The 2,250-nt window shown below is 41.8% G+C and overlaps 1 protein-coding gene across 1 annotated transcript; it reads left to right on the top strand.

Moving 5' to 3' along the window:
- Positions 1 to 745: 745 nt before the first annotated feature.
- LOC147433018 (uncharacterized) lies at positions 746 to 1,908 on the top strand (the record flags this gene model as incomplete). The annotated part of the gene is made up of 5 exons (XM_086492023.1): positions 746 to 801; positions 881 to 1,037; positions 1,106 to 1,175; positions 1,263 to 1,359; positions 1,539 to 1,908. Coding segments are annotated over 5 exons (750 nt in total), but the record flags the coding sequence as incomplete, so codon positions are not given.
- Between the last annotated feature and the right edge of the window lie 342 nt (positions 1,909 to 2,250).

Here is a 2,250-nt window from a genome sequence, read left to right as displayed (position 1 = left end):
GTTTGCCGATTGAATTGCCTAGTTTGGATTTTATTAACCAAATTATTCGGCAATTGAATTGATGTGCTTTTTGTGATTTTATTTGGCTGCACTAATCCCCTATGTGTGGAGCATTTTCAAAAACTTTTTGGGTATTTTTTGTAAATTTTTGCTAGTTTTTGCATTAATTTTTGCTTAATTCCATAAAAAATTGATATCGTATGATCTTTATGAGTTGTTTTTTGTGCGTAATTATGGCATGAGTTTGAGCGCATTTTGCCCTCCTTAGTCGAGGTTTGAGCGTTTTGCTATTTTCGGGGGTCGAGTTAATGATTTTTTTGAATTTGGTATTTTTGGTAAAAAATGCTATCTTTGGTGTGCTTATGCATGTTGAAAAAGTTTAATTGTGATTTTCAATGATTTTCTAAGATTTTTAGAAATTTTTGGGATTTTTGGGTTTTTCTGCCGATTTTTTGGATTGTTGGGTGATTTTTTAGCGTTACGGCTAATTTTCGGACTAAATTTGGCTTCTTTTGGTTCTCGAACGTTCCTTTCAGCGCAGGAACTCTCCTCATCGGATAGATCTTAATGATCTCTTGGGATAGTTTCCTACAACCTTAAAATAATCTTCTTCTTCCTTCTTCATCTTCTTCCCGTCGCTGTCTCTCCCTCCACTGCTAACGATTATTAACAATCTCACTCATCCCCCCTCTCCCTTCTCTTTCTCTCTTTGTCAAACTAATGATTATTACCTCTCTCTCTCTCTCTCTCTCTCTCTCTCTCTCTCTCTCTCTCTCTCATCCCCCTCACTCTTTCTCTCTCATCTCCCTCACTCTCGCGATCATTATCTCTCTCTCTCTCTCTCTCATCCCCCTCACTCTTTCTCTCTCATCTCCCTCACTCTCGCGATCATTATCTCTCTCTCTCTCTCTCTCTCTCTCTCTCTCTCTCTCTCTCTCTCTCTCATCCCCCTCACTCTCTCTCTAACTTTCTCTCTCTGGGTCACATACTCCCTCCTTCTCTCTCTCTCTCTCTCTCTCTCTCTCTCTCTCTCTCTCATCCCCCTCACTCTCTCTCTCTCATCCCCCTCACTCTCTCTCTAACTTTCTCTCTCTGGGTCACATACTCCGTCCTTCTCTCTCTCTCTCTCTCTCTCTCTCTCTCTCTCTCTCTCTCTCTCTCTCTCTCTCTCTCCCCCCTTGTCGGTTAGCTCTTTATTGACTGGTGGGCCAGCCCGTGATTGGTGGCGCTGCTTGCAAATTAACACACACATGTAACGCCAATCTCTCTCTCTCTTTCTCTCTCTCTCTCTCTCTCTCTCTCTCTCTCTCTCTCTCTCTCTCTCTCTCTCTCTCTCTCTCTCTCTCTCTCTCTCTCTCTGTGCCCCACTCAGGCATGAGCCCTTTGCCTGTTGCAGTCTTGCAGCTCGTAGACTCCGTAGTCCCTCTCTCTCTCTTGTCTTGCAGTGCACCCACCGTCGCCATCATTGACAGCCCCCGCCTCGCATGCGTGCCACTGCCACATCAGCACTGTCTGCCCCGCTGTCACGCGCCACATAGAACTCTCTCTCTCTCTCTCTCTCTCTCTCTCTCTCTCTCTCTCTCTCTCTCTCTCTCTCTCTCTCTCTCTCTCTCTCTCTCTCTCTCTCTCTCTCTCTCTCTCTCTCTCTCTTACCATTGCTCTAGGCTTGCCGTATTGCACCTCGTCTACACTCTCTCTCTTCTGTCTCTCTCTCGCAGCTCTTGCTCCGGCCCGAGCCCGGCATCTAGCACAGTGCTGCACGCGCCCACCATCTCCCTCCATTCTGCGCGATGTTCATGCTGCCGTCATCGCCTGCAGATTCCCCGCCATCACTGCCATCACCCACGCAGGTCAATGTTGTCACGCGCGCTGGTCAACCCCATCCATGTGGCATGCAGTTGTAGGTAATTCAAAGGTAAGTTTTTTTTAAAATTTTAATCAATTAAAAAAAATCAGCAAAAACTTTAAAAAGCACATAAACAATAAAAAATCAAAAAATCCATTAGAAATAAAAAAGGTTTTAAAATTTTAGAAAAAATAAAAAAGAATCACAAAAACCATTAAAAAACAAAAAATACAATATAAAACAAAAAAAATCATTTTGAAAATAAAAAAGATTTAAGAGAAAAGATAAAAAAAGATATGATAATAAAAAAAATAAAAGAATTCTTGAAAACTCACAAAAAATTCATAAAAAATCATAAATTACCCAAAAAATCATAATAAATCAAAAAATTCATAAAACTTTCA

Source organism: Adiantum capillus-veneris, chromosome 20, assembly GCF_014529385.1.
Source record: "Adiantum capillus-veneris isolate H3 chromosome 20, ASM1452938v2, whole genome shotgun sequence".
Lineage (NCBI taxonomy): Eukaryota > Viridiplantae > Streptophyta > Polypodiopsida > Polypodiales > Pteridaceae > Adiantum > Adiantum capillus-veneris.
This window is presented reverse-complemented; position numbering and strand designations above follow the sequence as displayed.